Source organism: Sceloporus occidentalis, unplaced genomic scaffold (assembly GCF_023333645.1).
Source record: "Sceloporus occidentalis isolate IW3139 unplaced genomic scaffold, rSceOcc1.0.p SCAF_30, whole genome shotgun sequence".
Classification (NCBI taxonomy): domain Eukaryota; kingdom Metazoa; phylum Chordata; class Lepidosauria; order Squamata; family Phrynosomatidae; genus Sceloporus; species Sceloporus occidentalis.
This window is the reverse complement of record NW_028317010.1, coordinates 8,923,600-8,950,574: the sequence shown is the minus strand read 5'-3', so window position 1 is coordinate 8,950,574 and position 26,975 is coordinate 8,923,600. Positions and strand designations below refer to the sequence as shown.

Genomic DNA, 26,975 nt, shown 5'->3' with positions numbered 1-26,975 from the left:
ACATAATAATAAAGCTATTTCCTAGCGACAGAGCGAGATCTTAAAATAATTCTGCTGACATTTTTATATGAATAAATTCCATATCAAACTATGCTGAATCCAGTTCGGCTACATTTTATTGAGTGGAAATACAAAGCCACCACAAAGCTACAAAGCTGCCAGGAAAGTATATATATATATTTTAAGCAGGCATATCATGGGTGCTGTTCCTCCTACTTATCTGAATAATAATCTATACTCGACAAAATATTCGGAATGCTGTTAAAGGCACATTCTAATGTCTCTGACACATCTGCCATGGAAAAAAGCATACTGAAGTACTATGTAAACAATTACACGTGCATTCTTCCAAAACAGAGACAAAAAAAAGCACTTACCTGATACAGAATTTGCAGCCATGCTACAAAAGTAACAACGGCATGCAGCGTAACCTCAATACAGAAATGTGGGAACTGACAACAGAGGAGGTTGTCCGGACCTCCATCAGTATGTGAAAGGTTTAGACATTAATGGCTGTGTGTTGAGTTATTTTGAGGGCACAGCAAATTCACACTGTTATACAGGCTGTACACGCACTACTGTACATTGTAGCAGAGTGTCATTTCTTCAGTGTTGTCACATGAAAAGATATAATAAAATATTTACAAAAATGTGAGGGGTGCACTCACTTTTGTGATATACTGTATATACATATACACATTAATTCTTTCTGATAAGCCATGCTGCTCACACAACCCTCCCTTACATTGTTAGCTCTAATTTTTTTTAGAAGAGCTACAAGTTTATTTGTAATGTTTATCACCTACTGTGAAAGTAATTTTTTGAATACGGTTAATTTCATATTAAGATGTTTTTTATATTATACAAACTATACTGGTGCTCTCTCTTAGTTGGTCCCAGCTCACTTCATGATGTCTTTGGCCACAGTGATATTAGGAACTATGAATAGGGACAAAGCTTGCATTTTAAAGTATATTTGCAAAACACACTAGTCATAAATATGTATCTTATTTATCACTAGTGTGTTTTTCAAATATACTTTACAAAGCAGAGTTTGTCCCTATTCTAAACAAAACATATATTTGCAATTCCTCCAAAAATTGGACCATGAAATATGAGGCTGGTATTCAATTATTTCCTGGGCTGGTTTTAATTCCCAGACCAGTGGCAGGAACGTGTTTCCATTGAAATCAAAGAGAAGACATTACACATCCATACTAGGGTCTAAACAGGCATTTAGCTGGGGTGATCCATTTGGGGGATTCTGTAGAATCTTCCCTATACATTTGTAAAATGGACCACTAAAGTACATTTAATAACTGGAACGTCCCTTTAAATTCTGGAACCCCATCCAGATCCAGTTATTTTATCATATCATGTATTAACAGGAAATCCTTACATTTAGCCTAAGACACAAATGGAAAATGATTATAGTATGAAAGTTTTTGTTGCCATAGGAACAGAAAGTAGTTCTTAAGAGAATTCTGTATTGTTTTTAACTAAAGCGTTTTGAATATACTTGCAGATCTGAATAGTACCTTTAACTAAAAAACTCCAATAGAGAGAAATACAGAAAAGTGAAATATTTCCTTTTCAAGGTCCATTGTGACTTTAAGGACCATTATATTCAAGGTAGCCATTGGTATTACAGAACAAAAATTAAAATGTCCATTTATATAAAAACTTTACAATAATGTTTGACAAAACAGAGATGGAAAAAAAATCTGTCCTATGGAAAATAGAAAACAAGCAAAACAGTAAGCAATACTATAAGTTGACAAAACTTGGCTTCATCACCTTTATCTTCCTTGTGTTTTTAAGTTTAAATAGAGGACAGAGTTAGCACTCATCGGTCCAAGAATGGAATAGGTACTCATTACCTTTCCAACACACATATGGTCAAGACAAACTTAAAGTCTCAAGCCATTGGCATGTTTTAACCTGAATCTGAGACGAGGACTAATTAGGGTCTTGCATGGGGGTCCCTACGTTCCTGTTTGTTACAGTAGTCTGTCCATCCTAGCTGGATTTTGGACACAGAGGGGCAATACAAGCCTGAGTTGACATTAGAAGTGTGGTACATGAAGTCAGTGTATTGTCGCAAATACAGACATATTTAGCTATTTTCTAAAAATATATTTCACATATTTTGCAGCAAGATGATTTAATGTGATTATGTCGCACAATGCAGGCGATCATCAGGAGATAGAAAAAATAACATAGGATAGGCGAGTATCCCATTAAAGAACAGATTCAAACTATAATATTAATATATGTGACTTTTTGCTGCAAATATTGCATATTTAATTTCTTTTGCATATAGTTCCCCTTTAAGCCAAGCTTTTACTAATATTATATGAAAGAAAAACACTTAAGGGCATTGTGCTTGACACCAAAAAAAGGAAAATGATGTCTTCAAAAAACACACAAAACAATTTAGTGCTACATTAAAGTCAACTGCACGGCAAATAAAATATTTGTTAAAAACATTAAAAGAAATGGCATTGCATTAACATAGGTTATGAATTGCAAATGGAGCCATTGTTGTAAACAGTAAAATGAATTGAAGAATGATTTAATTTCTATGGCGTCAAAACAAGTTAGGAAATAACATTTAAAGGGAAACTCATCAAAGTATATAATGGTATATAATACCAGTTGTAAAAAGTTTAATAGGATATAGTGCATTGCTTACACTGGGAGATGGGCAGATTTATAACATGACATTACATGGTGTGTGTAACCGTGTTGCATTGAGAGTCAAACTGATATGCATTGTGTGTTTGGGAAGTACAGGGGTACTGTTCCCTCTGTTCAATGCATAATGGAGATTTCTCCAACATCCTAAAATGGTGATTCTTGTACTTAAGTAAATTTCTCCCTCTCCGATTCACTTTATATAACTGTGTGTTAATCTACGAAAAGTAAAAAATTACTTTTACATAACACTTTACAGGCGATGTTATGACTTGCCTATTGAAACTTACAGTATTATGTCATTATCTGATATATAAAAAAACCTATTTCATAAAAAGACACAATTTCAATGAACATATATTGTTCATTTTATTAATAGTGATCAAAGACGATCATAACATTGCAATTACTTTTTCACAGGGGGCATTGCGCCTATCCTAAGACACAATTATAGAAAATAAAACATTTAGCCATAATTTCCATTTAAGTAGACATCTAACAGATGTGAAGAGATTAAATTTCTTCAGTAACATTCAATACTTTTAGTACAAATGTGTTTTAGCTACCTTAATGAGTCATTATCAACATACATAGAAAAATGACATTTTTGAAAGCTTAGTATTCTAAATATTATCCTCTCCAAGATATCACAAGCTTAATAGAACAGAAAACAATCACCACTGAGGAAAACTCATTACTAAGCCCCTTTTCTATTCTCTGTAGCCAACATACCACATGCGCAGCGTGCAAAACAGGCCTATAATCCAACAGTAGGAATTAGATTGTGTTATTCCATCCTTTTATTGTACAAACTAGGATACAGAAGAAAATTACTCATCTAAAGATAAGCATCCAATAAAATGAAATTGCTATTTTATATGTTTTTCTGGAGAAGGATAAACAGAAACAGACAGAGTATATGAGAGATAGTCTATCAAACTGAATAAATTGAACATTAGGGCCTCAGAGTAAAGGGGGTCACACAGTATGGAGCCAACTCCCAGTTTGTGCTTTTGCTTCTAGTATGTTATGGTTTATATCCCTGCTTGAATGAAGATGACTCCTTTAAGTGTATCTTTGAATAATGACAAGTCAAGGTTTTCATGAGGACTAGTATTAGACTCATTTGGGTATGACATTTGGTGAGTCACTACATATAATCTACAAGATGAGCTACTAAAGGGTTAATATTTCAAGAGTTTCAGGGCATTGGCCTGATCTGCTCTCCAAATGCAAAACATCTCCCATATACATCCATCAGCCATAACATCATAACCAACTGCCTAATATTGTATTAGGGCCTCCTTTTGCCGTCAAAACAGCCCTGACCCATTGAGGTATGGACTCCACTAGGCCTCTGAAGGTGTCCTGGGGTATCTGACACCAAGACGTAAGAAGTAGATCCTTTAACTCTTGTAAATTGCGAGGTGAGGCCTTCGTGGATCGGACTTGTTTGTCCAGCACATCCCACAGATGCTCCACTGGATTGAGATCTGGGGAATTTGGAGGCCAAGTCAACACCTTGAACTCTTTGTTGTGTTCCTCAAACCATCCCTGAACCATTTTTGCTGTAAGAGGCCAATGCTACCAAGGAAAACCGTGTCTATTAAAGGGTGTACATGGGCTGCAACAATGCTTAGGTAGGTAGTATGTGTCAAAGTAACATCCACATAAATGACAGGACCCAAGGTTTCCCAGGAGAACATAGTTCCAAAGAATCACACTACCTCTGCTGGATTGCCTTCTTTCCATAGTGTATCCTGGCGCCATGTGTTCTCTAGGTAAGCCACGCGCATGCACCCAGCCATCCATGTGATGTAAAATAAAACGTGATTCATCAGACCAGGCCACCTTCTTCCAATGCTCCATGGTCCAGTTGTTACACTTATGTGTATGCAACAAACTGCATTGCATTGTGTGTTAACGATTTTCAGCAATTTGAGCTACGGTAGCTCGTCTTCGCCCCCACATGCATCAATGAGTCTTGGCCACCCAGGACCCAGTCGCAGCTTCATCAATTTTCCTTCCTTGGACGACTTTTGATAGATACTGACCATTGCAGACCGGGAACACACCACAAGAGCTGCAGTTTTGGAGATGCTCTGTCGTCTAGCCATCTCATTTTGGCCTTTCTCAAAGTCGGTCAGGTTCTTACACTTGCCGATTATTCCTTCTTTGAAAAAGGACGACATGTTCACTTGCTGCCTAATATATCCCATCCACTGACTAGAATAACAACATTATAAGTGTTTTTAACTTCACCCGTCAGAGATCATAATGTTATAGCTGATCGGTGTATCATATATGTATATAAAAAGTGAAGAATCAAGTAGCATATCCTCGACATTTTACTTTTATGTTTTTCTTTAGAATTGCTTGAGAGAAAAAAGTAAGAGAGATGACAATAAAAAGTGACCTGAAACATTCCAATTTAGTGACTAGTGTGGGCAATTCAATGGACAATACAATAGAAGAAGAGACTTGGGGATTTTATCAGATCATGGGTTAATTATTGGAATAGGCAAGAGAATTGGGCTGACTTATCACATAGAAAAAAACATCATAGTAGGAATTGATTGCATAAGAAGGTTAGAGATTTTAAACTAATGTAACGTTCACCCTTCGCTGGCTGGACTTGTTTAAACTTTGAGTTGGTCACTCCCATTTCCAGCCACTAGTGGCCGCCCTTGCCACTCAGAACCACTCAAACTCATTATCAGGTCCAGCTGCAGTTGATTACATGATCAAGACAACCTTTATAAACCTGCCCAGCCCTGCAGTCTGGGCCTTGACATTGACGTTTTAGGACTACCTGTTTGGTTCCTGATCTGTTCCTGCTTTGGTTCCTGATCTGTTCCTGCTTTGGTTCCTGATTTTGTTCCTGAGTTGCGGCCAGCGCCCCACTAAGTGGGCAACCTGCCATGTGCCCTGCAAGTGGGCAACCTGCCGTGTGCCCTGCAAGTGGGCTTCCTGCCGTGTGCCCTGCAAGTGGACTTCCTGCCGTGTGCCCTGCAAGAGGGCTTCCTGCCGTGTGTGCCCCAACCCGAGGGCTTCTAGCCGTGTGTGCCCCAACCCGAGGGCTTCCTGCCGTGTGTGCCCCAACCCGAGGGCTTCCTGCCGTGTGTGCCCCAACCCGAGGGCTTCCTGCCGTGTGTGCCACAACCCGAGGGCTTCCTGCCGTGTGTGCCCCAACCCGAGGGCTTCCTGCCGTGTGTGCCCCAACCAGAGGGCATCATGCCAAGTGACTTTCCTTGTTTATATTGTTGTACCATCATATACAATACAACTCTTAAATCCTGATCTTCTGTCTGTGGTTTATTTCCTGCGCCTGTCTGTAACAATCCCAGGCCATCATGCATCGTGGGGTACAGACAGAGCCCCTCGTATCCCCTGCACCTGGGCTCCTATCAGACCTGCTCCCCCGGTTCGTGACAACTAATAAGGAAGTAGGGTCTTGAATAGGCCAATAGGCAAGAAAGGGTAGTAAGGAGTAGGGAAACAGAGCTAAAAAGGGGAATGGGGTTATTATACTATGGAGTGATACCACCATTACTGAAGCAACATACATTGAAAAAGTCAACAAATAATAAAAGTAAGTGTATGGCTAGTAATTCTATAACTTCATCTGGGAATATAGGAGAAATTAAAATCTTGGCTCTCTATGAACTATATGATATAACCGGCCATATTGAAAACTGAATGGACAATAAATTGAAAAGGAATGGAATATATATGTATCACTTTTTATCCTTCCACAGCCAAGGGAGCAGCATTTTAGCCATACCCACATGTCTAGCCAGCCCCTTCACCATTCAAGGTTAGCCTCACCAATATGTGGCTTTCAATACCTTTTGTTCAGCTGGAGATTTTTGTATAAACAATAGTCTGAATTTAATTTTTAAGCCAATCAACACGCAAATAAAATTACTTAAGCTTATATCTTTTAATTTTTACAGTACCCTTTTATGTGGAACTGTATAAAATGATTTCTCAAAATCAAAATAAATCATAACCACTAAGACACTGATTCATATATTTGCTCACCTCTTCAAAAAATATAATTAAGTTAGTCTGATATGATCTGCCCCCATAAAACCATGTTAAATCCTACTAATGATATTATTAAACAAAATATAATCCCTTAACAATCTTTTAAATATTTGTCCCACCACAGATATCAGGTTCACAGGTCTGAAATTACCTGGATGACATTTCCATCTGCTTATTAATATTGGTACCACTTTTGCTGTACACCACTCTTTTGGCACCAGAGGTCCAGCCTTCTAAAGTATATTAACACAAAAAGATAGATGATGATGATACTGGATAGGGCAGTAATCCCTGAACTCCCAAAAATGAATCATTCACAAAAAAAAAGAAAACAGTAGACTATAACCTAATTGTTATTAGTTTCAACAAGAGTTGGAGTAAGTAGGAAAAATAAGCTTAATCAAGATACCAGGGACTGATTGCATAGCACTGCTATTTTGAAAAATGGAGCAGATCTAGAATGTAGATGACAAAAGCCATTTTAAAGACAGTGGAGTTTAAGAAAATATGTTTGTGTACTAAAAAGTAGTAATGAACTCCAAATATAATAAAAAAAATACAAACACTTGATATGTGCTTAGGAATAATAAAAAAACATAAATGTATTTTATGCATTGGCTTTGGAAGCCGTTAACAAGAATAATGAAATGTGTATGTGTGTAACATTATTTGCGGCATCTATATGAATTAATTCAGATCTCTACAATTCCATGCTGTGATCAGGACTCTGGCCAGTTGAAGTCAAAGTAACATTAGATTTCACGCTGAAAGAAATGTAGTTAAAATTTGTCTTCCTGCCGTTTATAACACATTATCCCATACTGCCTATAACCTGTGCAAAGGTTTAAGATCAAGATTTGCTAATTATCCGCATGAAATGGCATCTGCTGAAAATCAGGTCAACAATTTACACTGAACATCTGTTATAAACTCTCAATCCATCAAACTCCATCATGCAATTAAAATCAGTTCAATTTCAATTACAATACAAATAAACCCTCATCAGAATGCCAAATACATTTACATACGCAAAGGAAAATAAATAAATATTCATAGAAAAAACTATTTGGGCTAACAATATCTTTGATCTTGACTCCTGAATAATCCTTCAATAGGTTTTGCTTAATGTCTGAAGTACTTTGCAAATTGTACTTTTTGTTGTGTTTTTCACTCTGAAGTTTTCTTATTCTTCAGTTATGACAAAACTATTTTTTCTCACAGATCCTAGGGTTACTTCAGAAAAATTATGATTATATTTCTATTACAATAAATAAATAACATAGCTAACACCAAGTGTTTTGCAATGGCAAATTTTCAATGACAATGGTTGAAGGAACCACACAGGTCAATGACGCAGAGCTACTTGAAGAATACTTAATAACTACATTAGTCAGTTCTAAAAGGGACTAAGCAACATTGACATTACTGCATTACTGACATTATTACTGCAAGTTCTTTATCAAGGTTAAAATGAAGACTGAGCAAAGAAAATGAATTATTTTACTACGCAACAGATTTAATCCTGAATTTATGTTGTAAAGAGTATTTGGGTCCGCAACATGGGAGAAAATAAGCATTAAACATTTAATATGCCAATTTTACTAATTTGGCTAACTCGACATCCTGTAGGTGAACACCTTTCGTGCTTTGCACCCAACAACTAAGAGCAGACTCCAATCCTCTTTACAATATTACAATCAGCCAATTCCTTCTAGGCTTTTAAGCAGCTAGGCTCCTGGGTTCCTGTGTTTCTGTGTATTTCCTGGTCTTGTCCAGGGGCAGGCTGGGCCGGGGGGCAGGGGGGCAATTGCCCCCCAGGCCGTCCCGGAATCTACATTAAACTACCGCGCGGCTGCCCATTTAAGTGGCCGATTCGGCCACGCCAGGGCCGTCTTTAATGGCCGCAGCACTCGCGGTGGGCCGGCCGAACTGGCCGGCACACCGAGATGCCATTGCAGCCGATGTGTAAGACACGCTGGGGGATCAATACACAAGGGGGAAAAACAAACAAACAGCAAACCAGTGTGGAAAGCATTTTGGACGTGGGTGTCAGTGTGGCAGAGCCTGTCCTGGTGTGTGTGTTTGGATATCGGTGTGGCAGAGCCTGTCCTGGTGTCTGTGTGTTTGGCTGTCTGTGTGTCAGGGCCTGTTCTGGTGTGTGTGTGTGTGTGTGTGTGTCTGGGTGTCGGTGTGGCAGAACCTGTCCTGTTGTGTGTGTGTTTGGGTGTCGGTGTGGCAGAGCCTGTCCTGGTGTGTGTTTGGGTATTGATGTGGCAGAGGCTGTCCTGGCATCTGTGTGTTTGGCTGTCTGTGTCAGGGCCTGTTCTGGTGTGTGTGTGTGTGTGTCTGGGTGTCGGTGTAGCAGAGCCTGTCCTGGTGTGTGTTTGGGTATTGATGTGGCAGAGCCTGTCCTGGCATCTGTGTGTTTGGCTGTCTGTGTGTCAGGGCCTGTTCTGGTGTGTGTGTGTGTGTGTGTGTCTGGGTGTCGGTGTGGCAGAGCCTGTCCTGTTGTGTGTGTGTTTGGGTGTCGGTGTGGCAGAGCCTGTCCTGGTATCTGTGTGGTAGAGCCTGTCCTGGTGTGTGTGTTTGGGTGTCGGTGTGGCAGAGCCTGTACTGGTGTCAGGGCGGGCTGTTTGGGGACAAAATTGGCTCACGCTGGGCTGTAATTTGTTAATGTTATCTTGATGCTTATCTTTTTTGTTACAAAGATTAGCTGTTTTTTAATGTATTAAACATAATTTTTTTACTCCCAGTCCCATCACTTTACATCAATATGCGTTAGAAAATCAGGAAAAGATGGGCATGGATGGTGTGCTGATTCGGTGGCACAACGGGCCACTTGACTAGACTTGCCCCCCAGGCCTTAGGCTGCCAGCCCTCCCCTGGTCTCGTCTGACTTCCCTCCTGGCTAGGATGACCACATGTCCCGGATTGCCCTGGACAGTCCCGCAATGGGACAATGCATATACACACACCTGTGTGTGATCTCATGCGCTTCATAGTGTGTCCCTGAATGGCAGAAATAAAATATGGTCACCCTACTCCTGGCTCCTGTTCTCTGGCATCAATTCCCTGACATCACTGTTCTCTGCACTCTTGACCCAAGTCATCTGGTTACCCGCTTTGGTTACTGACCCTTGCTTGTTTTTTTTTTCTTTGGATCACAATCTTGCCTGTTTGCTTTTTATTTAATAAAGTATATTTATATTTTATTTTTATGTGTCAGTCTGGTTCCTGTTCGGATGTAGCAGATGAAGAAAAAAGAAAGCAGACAGAAGAACAAGAAGATGTAAGAGAAGAAGCTGAGCTGCTTGGCAAGGAGACAGGGACACGACTTGGTGAAACAAGAGCATTTCGTTAAAACATGTACGAATCTAAATTCACAAGTCTAAAAAAGACTGGGTGTATTGAGTGTACTAATCATAAATTATTTTATTCCTCTATAATTAAGAATAGTTTTGCATTTTGGGTCTGATATATAAACTGGGGAAATCCTCATTAGACATGACCCTCAAAAATATTTTTTATATGGAAGGAATCTCAGTAAAATAATTAAGCGCTCCATTATACATTTTGGAAGAGGGATTAAAATAAAATCTTAAATCTAAATAAAACACATTACACGTACACAAAGATATAATTTAATAACATTTCTGGTTTCAGTGGCATATAACTCATATAACTTTTATTGTTTCCTGACACAATTTAAGTGCCCAATGTATAACTTCCAAGTAAGATGGAAGCATTATGTATTAATGTGAAATAAAGAAAAAGAAGATTTCCGTTACTACTCTCTACAAGTATAAATATAAATGCTTTTAAAAAAAAAAAATTTATTTAGCTACATCAGTGTCAGAATGTAACCAATATTGTCATTTTATCTTTATCTTCTAAAAGAGAAGGTCACAGACATAAATTTGAAAGCCAAATATACGCCTAAAATGTTGATTAATTGTGAATCCTTACAATGAATAATAAACAGATATGAATACAACAGAGTTATGATTCATCAGAGAACTGAAAAGATGGAATTTAGGGTCAGACACAAGCTGAGTACAACACATATACAGAAGGACAAGGAAAAAAAAAACAATGGAGCCTATTTAATTTAAAGATTATTGTCAGCAAAATGCAAATATTGATTTTTTCAATTGCTTTGTTATTTCTGTGTGAGTGTGTATCGCATGAGCCAAATAAAAACCTTCAGGACATCTATGAAGTACAAGAAGAAGCCTGCTTACTCTCAGAAAACAACTGGGCCATTAGTGTCTGAAAATAAAGGTATATGAGTATAATTATGATACCATTAGCCTAGCCAATAGATTTATTACTTATTACAACACTTTGTTTCTGTCCATATGTACTTGCATCCTCTTATTAAAAGCTTTCATCACATGGAAAAAATATTTTCTCCTTTTCTGCAGAAATTACAGTGCGATATAGAGTAATGTGGGTTACCACTGACAAAACTTGGACCTTCCTTGTACAATCATCATGCTGAGCTGAATTTTTGTAGCAATGCTAATGAAGTCCAATAGTCAGAATGTCCTACTGGGTGGTTATGACTGAGCTGTTCCATTGCTTACCATAAGCAGTATGATAAGAAGTCAGTGTGCTTGTCTAGTAGAATGAGCCAAGATGACACAGCTAGAACACATATCATATGATAATATGCAGTCTTCTGAAAACTTTATATTATGCAAAAACAAGTTTAAAAAAAAGCACAATATTTTTGAAAACATTTTTTAGCCTCATACTAGTAATAAAAATGGTGGGAGCTCCACTTTTAAGTGCATCTGTTACTTACTGGACCACTCAGCTCTGGCAGACTAGCTCGGTATGTTAAAGGACGACAGTCACGGGTGTTGTTCACAAGGTTGCAAGGAAGGAACACAGGTCCGAGATCGTCTCCATCAAGAACGTCAACCGTTAACGTGGTTGTGCTTGTTCTTCGTTCATTAGGGTTAGGTGCACGATCCTGTAAAGATTTTTATTTGAGGATTTTTTAAATGTATTGTCATAATAAAATAAAAATTCATTAGAGAAAACATGATGCCTTCATAAACATGGTATTGGTTAAGGGTGGTTTGGGGAGCTGTGCTATTTCTTAAAAACTTTTTGATTTTGATTCTGAAATAGAGCAAATAACATGATTTTTAACACCTTCATTTTTAACATATTAAAATGCCACACTGTTTTTTTTCTGAAATAAAAATTTGCTCATCTTTACATAGTAAAAACAGGAGGATAGTCAAATAAAACAATAATGTTATTGATTTAAGTGCTATTATCACTAGAGCAAGCAGCAGGCTTGTCCAATCCTGTATAACAACATAAAAATGCCTTTTATTCAAAACCCTGAATGTCTGTTCCTAGTTTATTAACCAGATTATGAATTATTACTTACATCTCAAATTGCATAAAGTCAGCATATAAACAGCTGGAAAGAAAGCTCACAGTCAAAAAAATCCATGTGTTATTTTTTTGTATTGTATTATTCTTTGATGTTGTTTTTAAGTTTTCAGTGGTACACTTTTAAAATAGACTTCAGGCATTTGAAATTTGCTTGTCCTTTCCTGCTCATCTCTCTTTGCATCGCACTATTCTGATCCATTATTCAGCCTCTCAAAGAAATTTAAATTTGAACTCTGCCTTCTCTACTACCTCTTGGCTGCCCCCTGCAACTTATTTGAAATATTCTAAAACAAGATCATCTTGAATGGCTTCTGCTGAATGTCTTCTAGTTATACAATGCTTATCAATATCTCCGTAAAGAAAAAAATCACAAAATTATGTTAAATTAATAACCATATTTAAATTGTGGGACTGGATTCTGTGTACCATCTGAAACAAGTTACCTACAGCAATAATAATTCCCCGATAGAGTTAATTCTTTCCTCACACACATGCAGTCCCATTTTATAATGGACAACTCATTCATGCATAACATGAGCCGGACAGAGGGCGCCAAAGCGCATTTTGTCAAGTGGTCAAAGTGTTGTGTATCTGGAAAGAAAACAAGCCTGCTAGTAGTTTCTCAGCATTAAAGAAGTGTGTAGATGAGTGCAACAGAATGACAGAGTAAATACATATAGTTCAAAATAATACCTAATGTTATTAGAAACTGACCACAATGTTTCAAGCGTTGTTAATAAAATATGAGATTAAGCTTAAATCTCAACACAACTCTGTTTTTCTAGGTCTTTTGTTGTTCTTAATGCAAATCTCTCTCTTTAGATATTGATATTTTGATATCTGCCTCTCTGTATATATATACACATTTGAATTGTCTCTATCCGTACAAAAACATATATATGTCCTAAAATAGATAACCTTCTCTGCCCAAAGAGCAATTTCAGAATAATACTGCCCGTTCTTTCAGGTGGAAATCAACCTTGACAAGTCACTGGCAATAACTCTACTGAGATTGGAAGGGAAGTTGCTGGAAGAAAAGGAAGATCATATTTTGTTGTTTTAAGTGAGATGATAACTGCTGGATGAAGAAGACAAGTCTTCTTATGTAAGAGTGGAAAGTGGAAAACAGCTTTTAGATGATTGCAGTGTAGATCTATCCGCGGTATGGAAAATAACATTTGGAGCACACAAAGAAAAAAAATGCAATATCCTGGCTTGTCAGAAAGCAATTTATCCATTATTTTTTATTTTTATTCCCATGAATTTTAGGGTTTGTCAAGTATCATATAAAGAAGGACAGAACGAAGATTTTTTGCCAGATACTGAAGGTAAACTGTAAATCCCAAGAATAAATTGGAATAGTATAGGATAATTGTCTGTATGTGTGAATTATATATGTGTGTATATAATTTATTATTCAAACTTTTGATAGGATATGATTCTTATCGTCAGGGAATTGTTTTAAATGCTAACTCATGGCTTGCTCTGTCCTTTTCAGTAATGTGCCTCATTAGCCTGTCCAGGAGGGCTACATGCCAGACAGGTCACAGATAGGTTCAACCCTAGCTCATCTGCTCTTTCACATACAACAGAACAAAGTCATACCAAATATCAATACCTCTTTGCATTAAATATAAAAGTTCAGCCGAGACTTTTCATGTCTAGGCATGTAGAATATGCAGCATTGTATTTACACTTAACACTTAGATATATTTTAACACTGACCTACCAAGTGGACATCCAAGATGTATTTTAGAATTTCTCATGCATAGGCATTGCTTTCTGCAGAAAAAGACATGTAGCATTCCATTATCACCACCCATCCACCACTATAAACAGTGGTTACACACATAGATATTAGTCCATTGTTCCTATAGCACGGCTTTTCCATCCCTAAATATCATGGTGGAATGTAATCTTGCCTGTTCAAAAAGATTGTATTTATATAGCTGCATTAATTTTACTATCATTGCAATTTGAGTGGAAACAGCAGCTTACTGTAACTCAGGAATGATGAGATATGTAAATACAGTTCATCCAATCCCCTCATATCGAACTTGCCCCTTTGCATGAACACCCCCAGATATCTTCCGTGCAGGAGCTGTGTGCTGCTGGACAAATCTCCTGGGATGCGATATTTAACCACAGTCCAGTGCTTATTCAAGACCCCCCTCTGTGAATGCACAGAAAAGAAAAGTCACTGACTGGGTGATACAAGCAGCCAATCAGTGACAAGACTCGTCGGATCAATACAATCTACTTATTACCTTTTTAAAGAATGTATATTAAAGTTCTCATAAAGTACTTTAATATAGATTATTTTCTGTGTGACAATTAAGGGAAGGGATAACCATGAGATTCTGTGACCATGAAATTAAGACTCCTGCCCAGTATGCATCTAAGGTGGGATTCTATTACACATATACCGTATTCCTTATTAGACACAGTTATATAGGTTAATTTTCAGTAGAGAATTGTAAAAAGTGGGATTTAGGTAAATTGGCAGATTGCATGCTGAACTAGTGTGTCTGCCTAAGTATAGCTTCTTATGTGCTATATCTACTGGAAATGGATGATATGAATGCTTTCTTTTCCACTGGCCTGAAATGTGATGATCTCTGTGACATTAAGGATCTTCTTTTCTGACCTCTATTAGTGCCCCTACTGGATTACACATTCGCCCTTGTGGTATACTGTTGCTTTAAGAAAGGACACTCTGGACTGTTTGTGGGGAACTCTATGGTCAGTGGCCATTTTTAAGTTGGAGTTCAGTTGACAGTTGAAAATGTTATGTTTTGGATCGGAGCTGAATAAAGAACTGCTCTGTATAACTACTATCAAGTAGTGCTGGCTCCTGCTCTCCATGTTTAATACTACATACAGAAAACACTACATGGTGTCAGAAGTGCTGAACAAGTCACTTGCCTGAGGATATTGCTACAAGGACTTTATTTACAGCTTATACAGCATCAGCATGGAGTTTTTCAAACCACCAGACCCTCTGCAGTTCACAGGAAATGTAAGTGAAAACTGGAGGAGATGGGAGCAGAGATTTTTAATTTATGCTGAAGCAGTTGAACTTTATAAGAAGGAGCAGAAGACTCAGATTGCCATAGCCCTACATGTTGTGGGTGGGGAAGGACAAGAGGTTTACAACACACTGGAATCAGCCTTGCCTGCTGTAAGAACCTTAAATTCAGTGCTGAAGTTGTTCAGGGACCACTGTAATCCAAAGAAAAATGTTGTGTTTGAGCGACACCAATTTTGGACACATCCACATCTGGAGGGGCAAGGTATTGAAAGATATATGACAGAACTAAGAGTGAAGGCAAGAGACTGTGAATTTGGGGCTATACTTGATGACATGTTAAGAGACAAATTGGTTTTTAGTGTTACTGATGCCAGACTTAAAGAACGTCTGCTCAGAGAGACTGACCTCACACTTCAAAAGGCAGTAGAGATGTGTCAGGCTGCTGAAGCCACAAAAGCCCAGGTTCAAGTTATGGCTGCAAACATGTCAGCAAGCGCTTACCAGCCTATTCACTCATTGGAGTACAAATCTACTCTCTCTAAGCCAGTAGAGGCTACTAGAGGCAGCAAGTACAAACCTCACTGTGCTACAAGGGCTGAGCATCAACATAATGTGTGCCCTAAGTGTGGCAGGGTTCACCCACCTCAAAGATGCCCAGCATTTGGGTGTGTTTGTTACACATGCAACAAAAATAATCACTTTGCAAAATGCTGTAAATCCAGGAGCCAGAAGGGTGAGATAGTAAAAACAGTTGAGACTTTATTTATTGGGGCAATACTGAGAGAGAAGACTTTTAACCAAGGAAAAGGACACAAACTAAACCACTCAGCATGGTTCTCTGAGGTGCAAATCAATGGTGCACCCATTAACTTCAAGTTAGATACTGGTGCTGAGGCAAATGTGTTACCTCTCACTCTCTTCAAAAGGATTCCTGGACAGCTACCCATCAAAAAGACAAACACTACTTTAGTAGCCTATGGGGGATCCCGGATCCACCCAAAAGGCATTGTGTATCTAACCGCAGCCACTCCCACGCACACAGCAGAGCTAGAATTCTTTATCACACAATGCTCCACACTTCCATTGTTGGGAAAAGCTGCATGTCAGGAACTGGATTTGCTTCGTAAGGTCCACACAGTCTCTGCACAAACCATCCGCACAAAAGATGATCTGATAAAATGTTACCCTGATGCATTTCGGGGAATTGGGCAATTTAAAGGAACTTACCACATCTACTTAGACCCAAATGTGGCTCCAGTCGTACATGGCTGCAGGAAAATCCCATTTGCAATACTGGGAAGGCTTAAAGAGACCCTCATGCAATTAGAAAAGGATCAGATCATTGCTAAGGTACACACGCCCACCGACTGGGTCAACAGCCTTGTTGTCACAGAAAAGAAGAATGGCACTCTGAGGGTATGTTTGGACCCCCGTGACCTTAACAAAGCTATAAAGCGCCACCACTTCAATATCCCTACTGCTGAGGATGTACAGAGCCAGCTTGCTGGCAAAACCATATTTACCATCCTTGATGAAAAGGATGGTTACTGGCAGGTCAAATTAGACACAGAGTCATCAGAACTGTGTACTTTCAATTCCCCATGGGGACGCTTCAGATTTTGCAGGATGCCATTTGGGATAAAGTCAGCCAGTGAAGTATTTCAGCAGAAGAATGTGGAGATTTTTGGGGACATCCCAGGTGTGCATATAATAGCTGATGACATGATCATTGCTGCATCATCACATGAGGAACATGATCGAATCCTGAGCCAGGTGATGAACCGAGCATTAAACGAGAACATCAAGTTTAATCCGGACAAAATCCAATTCAAAGTATCAGAAGTCCGATATATGGGACATGTCATCACACCTGCAGGAGTTCAGCCTGATGCTGAGAAAGTCCAAGCAATTAGCAAAATGCCTGACCCTGAGGATAAAAAAGGTCTGCAAAGATTTTTGGGCATGGTCCGGTATCTTGCACAATATATACCGGGGGAGGCAGAGATTACAGCACCATTGAGGAAGTTACTCTGTAAAGACATTGTTTGGCAGTGGGGCCCAGAGCATGCTAAAGCAGTACAGTGCTTAAAACAGGCACTGATTGAGGCTCCAATATTGAAATTTTTTGACCCAACAAAAGCAGTGGTGATTCAGGCAGATGCATCTAAATCCGGCCTGGGGGCTTGCTTACTTCAAGATAACTGCCCCATAGCATATGCATCTAGAGCGATGACTACCACAGAGCAGAATTATGCCCAGATAGAGAAAGAACTCTTGGCAATTGTTTACGCTACTAAAAAGTTCCATCAGTTCATATTTGGCAAAACCATTACAGTGCAGTCTGACCATAAGCCTCTTGAAGCTATACTTACTAAACCACTAAGCAAAGCGCCAGCAAGACTCCAAAGAATGCTCTTACAACTGCAGAGATATGACCTGGTGATTTCTTACACTGCTGGGCGTGACATGCTTATTGCTGACACCCTTTCCAGGGCCACTGTGGATCCCCCAGATTCAGAAAAGGATATGTTATCTGAAGAAAAGGTAATTTATACACTTTCAGCATCACAAACTATTGGGACTGAGATGTTATCTTATTTACAGAAGGCCACAGCAGAAGATAAATGCTTATCGGAAATTAAGCATCTTCTATATCATGGTTGGCCACAAAGAAAAAGGCAACTTCATCCAAGTCTGCAGCCATTTTGGCAATTTAAGCACTTGCTGCGCAAGGAGGATGATCTCCTTTTGCTTGGTGAAAAGATTGTGGTTCCTCAGAATGCTCGCAGAATAATCCTGGAGAGTCTGCACGAGTGCCATCAAGGTATACAGAAAACCAAAATGCGGGCTCGGATGATCCTATTCTGGCCCAGCATGTCCAGGGACATTCATCAGATGGTAGAGACCTGCAAGATTTGTGCTAGTTATCTACCTGCGAACCAAAAAGAGCCATTACTCTCGCACAAAATTCCTCATCTTCCTTGGCAAAAACTGGCAATGGACATTTTTGATTGGAAAGGGTGCTCTTTCCTTGTGATAGTGGACTATTTTTCCAAATACCCTGAAGTGTTAAAGATGTCTGATAAGTCATCAACAACCGTTATTGGCAAACTGAAAGCCACCTTTGCTAGACATGGCATCCCAACAGAAGTAATCAGTGATCATGTACCCTTCGCCAGTGCCGAGATGAAGGCATTTGCTGCAGCATGGGGGATAAAGTTTACTCACTCTAGTCCTGGGTACCCACAATCTAATGGACTAGCAGAAAGGACAGTAAAAACTATTAAACTCATGCTCCAAAAGACATGGGAATCGGGGGTGGATCCTCATATTGGGCTTTTAGAGCTACGCAACACTCCAATCACTGGAATGGCCTATTCCCCCGCACAGCTCTTAATGGGTCGGACTCTTCGAACCAAGGTACCTGTTGTGGCTGCTGCATTAAAGCCCCAGATTCCAAAGAATGCACACCGGGGATTGAGAGACATTCAGCGCAGGCAGAAAGCTTATTATGATCATGGCGCCAAGTTACTACCAGCCTTCCAAACAGGGGATGCAGTGCGTATGGAGACATCAGTTGGTTGGCAGCCTGCAAAGATATTATTTGTTGGTCCTGAGCCAAGATCTTATGTAATTGAAACACCGGATGGCAGAAAGTACAGGAGAAACCGGCGTCATCTCAGGTTGGATAATACATATGATCAAGACCACTCAGATCCACAGGTACTTGTAACTAAAAGTAGAGCAGAGTCGACAATCACACACGATACAGACTTGGAGGCTGAAGTGCCAGGTTCAGATGGAGACCAAGGAGACCAAGTCCCTCTAGAGTCTACAGAAGCTGCTTGCAAAACATCCCGATCTGGAAGAGTAATACGCCCTCCCGAGAGACTGAAAGATTATGTTATAGGATAAAGTATATTTAGCTTCATTTTTATAGTTTCTTTACTGTTCAGTAATGTATGTTTAAAAGGGGGGATTTGAAAATAGTTTGGGAGATGTGGTATACTGTTGCTTTAAGAAAGGACACTCTGGACTGTTTGTGGGGAACTCTATGGTCAGTGGCCATTTTTAAGTTGGAGTTCAGTTGACAGTTGAAAATGTTATGTTTTGGATCGGAGCTGAATAAAGAACTGCTCTGTATAACTACTATCAAGTAGTGCTGGCTCCTGCTCTCCATGTTTAATACTACATACAGAAAACACTACAGCCCTTATTACAGTTTCTATGTCAGCACCGAGGAAACCTATCCAGTCTGAAGGCTAATAATGTTATAAAGGATATGAAATTTACAATAGTGACCATATGACTAAGAAAGGTTACAGTTTGGATATATGAACCAAACACATTTTGCCTGCTGTCTTTGTAAATGTTTTGCTTTATATTTTGTTTAACACTTTCCTGTACAACACATCACAGACTATCCCTTCAACCAGCAAAAATGGCATTTGTCTATCATGACGGTAAATGCGCCAGAAATTAGAATAATTACATTATGAATCATTCCCTTTCTGAGTACATTCGATTTCTTAAAGGGAGTTTCCTGATATGGCATCACCATGAGAGTGATAGATAAGCAGAAGAGCATTCTGGCAGAAGTGGTAGAGGTTAACATAGTGAAGGAATCTGAATATGCATGGCATAGACATAAAGCAAGCATAAATATATGTCAAAAAACATGTGTGGTAACAAAAGGTGGATCTGCCTAACCAAATCATAATATGCCGTAATATGTGCTATGCATTCCTTTGACCACCAGGTTGCTCAAATGTGCACTAGTTTCACCCCAGTTGGAACATATAGCCCCCTTTATTATCTTTTATTATAATCTTTTATTTATATAGCGCCAACAACTTACGAAGCGCTTACACTTTTTCATATCTTCATTTTTAGGAGGGATAGCTCTTTTTTACCCAAACCCCTATTCTCACTTTCTCCATTGATAAATTGTTCTATAACTGTAAAGGTGATTAAATATATATGTTAACGGAACAAAATTGCTCTTCACATAAAATATGTCAACAAAAATATACTATTTTTAAATGCCCCACATAAATACCAATCTGTAGGTCACAAAGTCCCATAAAAAGTGAAAAAGATAAAAGATAAAACCTCATAACTATGATTCAAACCACACATAGTAAAAAAAGTGTCTTTGGCACTTTGAAATGCTGGCACATATTCTACATACAGATAGTATGAATAAGCAGCCAACTACAAACCACCTTTGTCTGAAATTATATGCAAAATATCATTACATTAAGGTATGATTCCAACAATACAGTAGTCAAAATATATTGTATGCAAGCCCCAAGAGAATATTAAATAGAACATTTTAGTTAAAGGCCTGCTAAATGGAAATATTATGAACATAACAATATAAACATGTGTTAGGTAAAAACTAATCTCAAGAGACAAAAAAGGTCTAGAACTATTGACCCAACAAACAACATGGAAATTAGATCTCAAATTCTGGGCCCTAGAAATCTAGATGTGAATTATAAACATTCCATTCTTTGTGGATGGTAAAGTCATTCTAATGGTAGGAATGATAGCAGGTATTGGTTTTGGTCTGCATGCAACTATGAGAGTGGGGATTGAGGTAAAAGGTTGCAGACTTGTTATGGACTGCAATACATATGAACACATGAACAAAAATAAAAAAGGTCAACTAAACCACAGTGAAGGGCTGGCACTTGGTAGCAAAATAAAGGGTCCCTATAAACAGAGAAATATATATTTTTTATCTAGTCTGTCCATTTTTCCTGATGTAATTCAAATATACAAGACATTGATATGTGGCAGACTTTGTTCTTGCATTCAGATGTAAGGTTCTGACAAGCAAACATAGGTTCTAACTTCTAACGCAGACAACTGGCTTTGTAAAACTCAATGTAACAACGCAAAGGACTTCTGAAGACTCTAAGGAATCACAGATCCTCACTGTTCCCTGAGGTCTTATAACTTCACCTGACAAAGCTGATGAAGTTGAAAATGTACAGATTAAGATGTTGGTCCCATTTTGCAGAAGATGTTTTGTGTGATAATGATTTTATTAGCATCTCTAATGGCACAAGGGCGCAACAACCTGAGCATCACGAGAGTGATGCAATATAGGTAAAAAATTACACATTGCTTTATTCTTGGTTAAAATAGTGTGGTAGAGTGAATGTGAGTAGAATTTGAATTTGCACGTCCTCACCTGTCACTTGCAAAAATACAACCCCACTGGTATATTTAGAACTTTAATAATAATAATAATAATAATAATAATAATAATAATAATAAATGAAAATAAATTGGGGTGAATACGATTAAAAATGAAAAAAAATCTAATTTTATTGAGAGAGAGGCTTTAACCCTATTCTATATCCCCCTTCTCTTCATCCTTGTCCTATGGGATGGAGAGGTGTTAAGTTAAATCAGGTATACTTTTTAAACCCATATGTAACCCAACTCAAAGTCATATATTTTTGCCAACTCTCATGTATTCACATTTTAATGCACACATGTACGTAAGGATAGCCATATAAGATAGACATATGGACTTCCTTATTCTATCTGCCTAGAGGCATTCCTACTGTAATGTCAATGATGAAGACCATGGAGACAGAAACAGACTTGGTAGTGTTCTGCAAAGAAAACTGAACTGTCATTTCTGGTCTAGACAGCATTTATGGTTGAGGCTAAATTCTAATGCAGGATGTTACTAGGTATATCTCTCTAAAATTCGAGCACAGAAAGTTACAAAGCCAGCCAAAAAAATGTTAAGCAATCATGTCTAAAAATGTTTGTACGCTGCTGCTCTTCCAGATCCCCACACTGCCCATGTGCAACTTGGTACATATTTGCTACAAGCCGTTAATGTCTGAGTTTCTACAAATGCTGCATTTGAAACTATAAAGTAAACAGAGCACTGGGCAATATGATTAAAAAAAAGTTTCCTCCAAGGCAAACTATTTATAGTAAGTAAACCTTGGATCTCCCACATAAAATATAAATTCCATAAAAAAGCCAACAAACCATGGCTTTTCTTTGTGTGCGTTTTATTCCCCCATAGCAGGGTATTTTTCATTTAATTAAAAAACACACTTACACAGGGCTCAATAATTAATCTTCAAAGACACAGAATAACAAAACAATAAGCAAAATACCCAAAGGAACTTCTTTAACATATCAATCTATAAACAAATTTGCACTCTTGAACTTGGAACTACTTAACAACTTTGCCATGGGAAGTCATAATTCTTCATAATAATTCATAATCTCCATGCCAAAGTATGAATGTGTATTAATATAATATGGGCATAATAAAATGGATAGTCAGGTCACACAATACAGTACTTGTAATGCTGGCTACAGTTAGTAACTTGCCCAACAGTATGCCTACTAAATAATTAAAGTCCAATCTTTGCCCAAAAAAGTAAATGGTCAAAGCATTTAAGTAAATGTCACAGGCTCCCTTTTTCTTTATTTTGTTCGGCTGTCCTTGATCACATTGTTCTCATCTTGCATAACACCAAATTCATCCACCAGTGTTATAGCCTAAAGAACAATTCACACTCAAACAAGATATAATGGTTGTACATGTGATTTTAGAATTTATTTAAAAACGGATTACCTTCATCTGTGTAGACATGCCGTGTTTTCTAAGTGGAATCAGCACACGCTGGGCTATGTTATTGAGACGCACTTGCTAAACATGTTTATCCAGTTGAGTAGTTAGCAATTATGTTTTTTTTCTACTGTGGAACATGTATTTTTGCTTGGGAATATGGATTTAGGATATAATCTGATTTTTCAAGACATTTCTAGGTTTTTAAGTGGAAATACTCATAACTTAAATACTGCATTGAAAAAAGTGAGTGCTGAAAGCATATTGCCAGTTGTGGGTGCATGTTAAGCAGCTATAAGAAAGAGGGTTGGAGTTGTACTGGAGATTTTTCCCAGCTTTTCCATATTTTTTTCATTAAAGATAAATCTTACTGCACTCGTCTCCCTACTACACAAATAAAAAAACCCATATATTTCACTCTGCTACAAGCTCTGCGCTCAAAATAGAGCAGAATATTACACGTGCATATCGTTTATGTAACTGTGGCATACATTATTATCCAACTTTGACAAGGTATAATATTTTATTGCACATTCTATAAAAATGTCCTTGTTTATGAAAGAAAAGCAAATTGTGTCCATTAAAATAACATGAAATGGATCAGAAATACAGTGTAGCCATTGTTAATGTTTTAAATGACTATTGTAGATGGAAGCGGTTTTTAGATTTATGTTTTTGCTACTATAGAGTGTGGCACCTTTAATCATGCATTAACAATTTATTATATTGCTTTAATGCAATGAAATGGTTTGCTTTATTTTCTCTCTAAATATAGTGTTAGGCTAAATGTTATTCAATTGTTCAACCATTTTCAAAAACAAAGAGGTAAAGGTAAAGAGAGCCGATATATTGGTGTAAGAATATAAGGAAAAAGGAGGGGTAATAGTAAACATAAGTGTTTTCTTAACCATATTAGAAAATCTGAAAGTTAAAAAAAGTACTTACGTTTGCTTGGACTATGACATAATAGCGTGTCTTCTCTTCATAATTTAACCTGCGACGCAAGACTACCGCTCCCGACAGTGTGAGGGGAATGCCAAAAGTCACACTTGATGCCTAGGGAAGCCAAAATTGTTTATAAAAAATGGTTTTGAAAGGGTGCAAAAACTTAAGTCTGTAGGGCAATAACAAAGTAAAGAAACATTTTACTTTATTATTGTTACATCATTTTTTTATATATTTTATTAACTAGTACAATCACATTTTCTTAAAATGTAGGATATTTACCCAACTATTTTAACTTATTACAGTAGTTTCACACGATAATGTAAGAAAAAAAATCACAGGTACTGATGTAAATGAGTCATACCGCACAGGAATAATTAGAAGCACACACAAAAAAAGTTTCTTTAATCATTTACCAGTTTCACAAGTTTTTATCATAGAAAATATGGTTGCACTGCATTTTTATAATGGACATTATTTCCTTTATTCAAACCATTTTGTATGTATTAAATGTAAAATAAAGAATAGTGTTTGTCAGTTGCCACCAAAACCCTTTGATTCTTCCTTGTCATATTCTGTACCACACAGAATGCCTTCCAGCGGCAAAGATAAAGCTTGGAAGTGCAAAAATCTAGAATTCACCTTGTTCTTTATATATTTAAAGAAAAAAAAAACCACACACACACATTTATGTTTTACTGCTCCATAATAAAAAAAACTTTCAAAATCACAGGAAAAAGCAATACAATTAATTTCTAAATGTAAAAAGCTGCTTTTTAAAAAAACAGTAAGCGATGATATTCTTTCAACAAAAGATATTATAATATAAATTATTTATAAAGCGCCAGCAAGCTCCATAGCACTATTACAATAGGGATAGTAAAAATGCGTATGATTAAAATAGACAATATACAATTTTAAGATAAACTGGAACAGAACAGGGGTGCGTAAAGGCTAGTTTAATGTTATAGAATTAGATGCACTTAAAATAATACCTTGTCTAAGCCCCTTTTACATTGTAGCTGGCAGATAGAAAGCACTTAGCTTCTAACAATGGTTTAAGAGACTACTATTTTTTAGACAACAAATGTAGCTGTTTCTTAACAATGAAGGTCTATCTAACCTTAACTCAACCAAGATCTTTTTGAATATATATATATATATATTTGTATCTTAACAGTGTCCCTTTCGTACACATTACAAGCATTCCAAACAGTTTTCTTGTGCAGCCTCCTCAACTTATATTATAAATAAATTCATTTTATCTGCATAAAAGAAGTAGTTGTTATAAGTACACTTACAGTATCATTTGGATTGTACTGTATAACATATTCTATTTGTGCGTTTGGTCCAACATCTATGTCTGTAGCACCATTATCTCCTGAGAATCCAGTAAATATCGTAGTTCCAACTGGTGTCATCTGCCAAACAAAACAGGAATAAAAGTACGTAATTTAGCATTTTTTTAGAATATTCTCACATAAATATGTATTCAGGCAAAAATAGTCACAGATTGGGCATAACATAGCATTATGTATTACAGGAGTAGCAGAAATAGATTAAAAGATTATCCGATTAGAAAAATGTGGAAGATTGTACTCAACTCTTCAAATATGTTCTGTTACATATGTTACATATAGCAGCTGAGCCACAACAAAGCCTCAAGCCAGTCAATGGAAGTTCTAGTCAGGCACACGTTAGTCATGTTATAGTCTGGGAATCCTTCAGATCTCCCCCAGGCTTCAATTATGGCAACTGGGTATCTGGAGAACTGGTTCCACCTACTGTTCACCAAATCTAGTCCCTTCACCTAACCATATGGCAGCAGGGTAGGTAGCCACAGGTGGCTTGATAAAGGGGTTGAAACCAGTTAATAGCTAGCATCACCTGCCTAGGACTAATTCTTCACATTCATGGCTTAAAGAGACACAGGGGACACATCTGAAGTAGTAATTCTGAGAGGTTCCAATGTTTATTATGTGAATTACACTTTCCTCTTAAACTCACTATTACCTTGTCAAAAATGTAGGTAAAAAATTTATTTGCTGGGATCCAGCAACACTATGGGAAGAAAAAGACATACTTTCAGCAGATAGAGGGCCAGAGTGGCCATGATGAGGCCAGATGAGGCCAGATGAGGCAGCCTTGGCTCTTTTAAGCCAGCGGCCACACAATCACATATGTGCGGCCACCAGCTGGATACGTGTGGCTGCAAGCTATGTTTCTATGCTCACATAGTGTGTGGCCAGGCATATAGAGCAGGTGGCTACACATTGCAGCACCTGATCTGCACTGGAGCAGCAGATTGCGTGAGTGTGTGGTGCGTGTGGCCCACTGATCATTATCCCAGTGTGCCAGATGGCCAGTCCAGGCCTGAGCAGATATAATATTTTAGTCAATATATAATATTTTAGCTTAGCACACTCCAGTAGCGAACAATAATATATTTTTTTCTTGCCCATCTAGCATGATTTCCTCTGGGCTAGCAAACCTGTTGAACATAACTTTTTTACTGTAATTCATCTACAAAGCAAACTTCTTATGTGTTCTGGATTATTGGCAGATAGTATGATATGATCCACAAATTGTAAGTGATTCAGACAATCCCCAACTGATCTTAAATTGATCCCTTATTGTCCCGTTTATAGCTGGCAAAAAATTTCTTCCAAACACGTAGGAAATAATATCAGATTGATTGTATCTTCTTGTTGTAGGCCTTTTTATGTTGATCTTAACTTTATCTTGTTAATCCTTAAATAAGCAGCTGTAGTAAAAGGCAAAAAATGGAGAATCACATAAACTTTCAGGACTTTAAAGGGACTCTTCTTCAGATTAACGTCTTTTTATCTAATCATTATATATATATATATATATACCGTATTGGCTCGGATATAGGCCGCCCGCGTATATAGGCCGCACCCTAAAAGTTTGTTGCTTTTTTTAAAGAAAACGTTTTTTTCTTTAAAAAAGCACCAAAAAAACATGCTGCCACTCTGTCTCCCCCCCCGAGATATGCTGCCACTGTCCTCCCCCCCGAGATATGCTTCCACTGTCCTCCTCCCCCCCCGAGATATGCTGCCACTGTCCTCCTCCTCCCCCCCCGAGATATGCTGCCACTCTGCCCCCCCCCCAATTTACCAGAGCAGACTCCCTGGTGTCTTGCGGGGCCGGCGGGGGACATCTACGCAATACGCGTATACAAATTCCGGTGCCGGCACTCAG

General features: G+C 38.0%; 1 protein-coding gene across 1 annotated transcript in view; it reads right to left on the bottom strand.

Annotated features, from left to right (window-relative positions):
- The window catches only part of LOC149299017 (protocadherin-15-like), a 426,255-nt gene that overhangs the window by 258,783 nt on the left and 140,497 nt on the right, over nt 1-26,975 (bottom strand). The window contains exons 10-12 of the mRNA XM_089486827.1: nt 25,055-25,174; nt 23,754-23,864; nt 11,555-11,725 (exon numbers count right to left, since the gene is read on the bottom strand). Coding sequence (XP_089342953.1) covers nt 11,555-11,725; nt 23,754-23,864; nt 25,055-25,174 — 402 coding nt within the window. The remainder of the gene's footprint in view (nt 1-11,554; nt 11,726-23,753; nt 23,865-25,054; nt 25,175-26,975) is intronic.